At 40.8% G+C, this 1,752-nt stretch overlaps 2 protein-coding genes across 2 annotated transcripts; one reads left to right on the forward strand and one right to left on the reverse strand.

Annotated features, from left to right (window-relative positions):
- Nucleotides 1–6: 6 nt before the first annotated feature.
- LOC109592258 (uncharacterized) lies at nt 7–629 on the forward strand. Its single transcript, XM_020007752.1, has 2 exons — nt 7–226; nt 270–629. Exons 1-2 carry the CDS (start codon nt 58–60, stop codon nt 497–499), a joined length of 399 nt encoding a protein of 132 aa, XP_019863311.1. The 5' UTR covers nt 7–57; the 3' UTR covers nt 500–629.
- Nucleotides 630–996: 367 nt separating this feature from the next.
- Nucleotides 997–1,677, reverse strand: LOC105316037 (extensin-like; the record flags this gene model as incomplete). Its single annotated transcript, XM_011410832.1, has 1 exon — nt 997–1,677. A coding segment is annotated over one exon (681 nt), but the record flags the coding sequence as incomplete, so codon positions are not given.
- Between the last annotated feature and the right edge of the window lie 75 nt (nt 1,678–1,752).

Below are 1,752 nucleotides of genomic sequence, written 5' to 3' on the forward strand. Positions count from 1 at the left end.
CGTGTTATCTACAGCAATGGTTATACTGAATTTAGTTTTATCCGTACTGTATCAGCAATGGATGCTCAAGATATTGATCTGAGCAGTCCAAGGTTCTTTGTGTATGCTCTTAATGGAGCTGCTACCTTTAATACTGATGGAACTATAGCCAGGATAGGACGACATCCAAGCACTCCAATAGTATCAGATGATCGCATCACACTGGGTACTGCAGCACAGTGTCCAGGTAAGGAGAGAGAGAAAATTATATGCATACATCTTATTCTTAGGTGTTTTTGATGAGTTGAATACTGGTACTGATCCAACTGATACTGCTTCAACTGGTACCAGTCCACCTGATACTGTTCCAACTGATACTGCTTCAACTGGTACCAGTCCACCTGATACTGTTCCAACTGATACTGCTTCAACTGGTCCTGGTCCAACTGATGGCAGTGCTACCATGATGCTATCAGTCTTTGTCCTGATATTCTGCACACTATTAGCTTACCTCATATAATCCTGAACTAGAGTACCTAACTACGAGTATATTATGTTTCTTGCTGATTATTATTTTTCTTAGCTGTAGTATTGTCTTATCATTTTGTCATGCTGATAATTATTACATGTAGCTTCAAACTTTAATTACATAGCATAAAGACTCTACATATAATTTTTACATTCTAAAAATTGTTGAAAATCATCTTTTACATTATGGAGATGTGCATATATGGCCTGGGATGGTTCAATTTTTGTACTTGACTCTGATGCTACCTCAATCAGCTATAATGCATCAATTTTCAAATTACAAAACAAATGAAATCATGATAGTAGACATAAAATGAATTGACATAGACACAAAAAATAGTTATAACATAAAAATAAGAGAAATGAAATGCGATTTAAAAAATAATGATCAATTTTTTATTATGCTGAAAATTTTGAGTCACGTAAATCTCTAATTATGAGTCCACAAAAGTGATGCTCATCATTTAAAAATTATTTTCTTCCTATATCTCATACTTCATACAATACTACGCCTTGTCTCACGGGTGGTACTACGCCCCCACTGTGCCCTCTGCTGATTGGTCGATTTAAACTCTGACTACTGATGGAGCTTGTAGCGTAATCAATAACGTTAGTGGGCGTGACTATATCACTGTTACCGTGATACCAGTGATCACTAGGAGGGGATGTACCTCTCTCTCGTACAGCTGGTAGCTTACTATTACTACCAATAGAATTCTTAGGATGCCCCGCCCTCTGTGGTGGGTGGAACCAGTGCTGGTCGGACGGGACCGAAGTTGCTCGCTGCATTAGATGCAATGGGGCGGGGCTAACCACACCCGCTTTATTAATATCCCTTTGAGATGAAACTGGTTGAGAATAAGGGAATGGATAGGGCGTGGCTATACTTGGGTTGCTCCTCATGCGACTTCGAGGATGAACAGGAGGACTTGGTTCTTCGTATTTATGGGCTGGCGAGAGAGGGAGGGTGGAGCTTTGCTGGTGACGAGGATCCTTCTGTGCCGGAGAAATACTTCGTCTGGTTGCTGTCGGGCGTATCTGATCATACACATTAATGGGTATGGGCGTCGACTGAGGAGGTGTGGTTTGAGGAACTGAAGTCGAAGGTGTAAAAACTGGCGGAGGTGTGAAATTAGGCGGAGTTTGTGTCGTATCACTATACAGTATCTCCTGTATAGGAGTGTTACTCACTATAACCTCGCTATGTGAACTGGAACGACGATCATTACCATGGTAACTCTCACC

Source organism: Amphimedon queenslandica, unplaced genomic scaffold (assembly GCF_000090795.2).
Source record: "Amphimedon queenslandica unplaced genomic scaffold, v1.1 AMPQUscaffold_5826_Cont22212, whole genome shotgun sequence".
NCBI lineage: Eukaryota > Metazoa > Porifera > Demospongiae > Haplosclerida > Niphatidae > Amphimedon > Amphimedon queenslandica.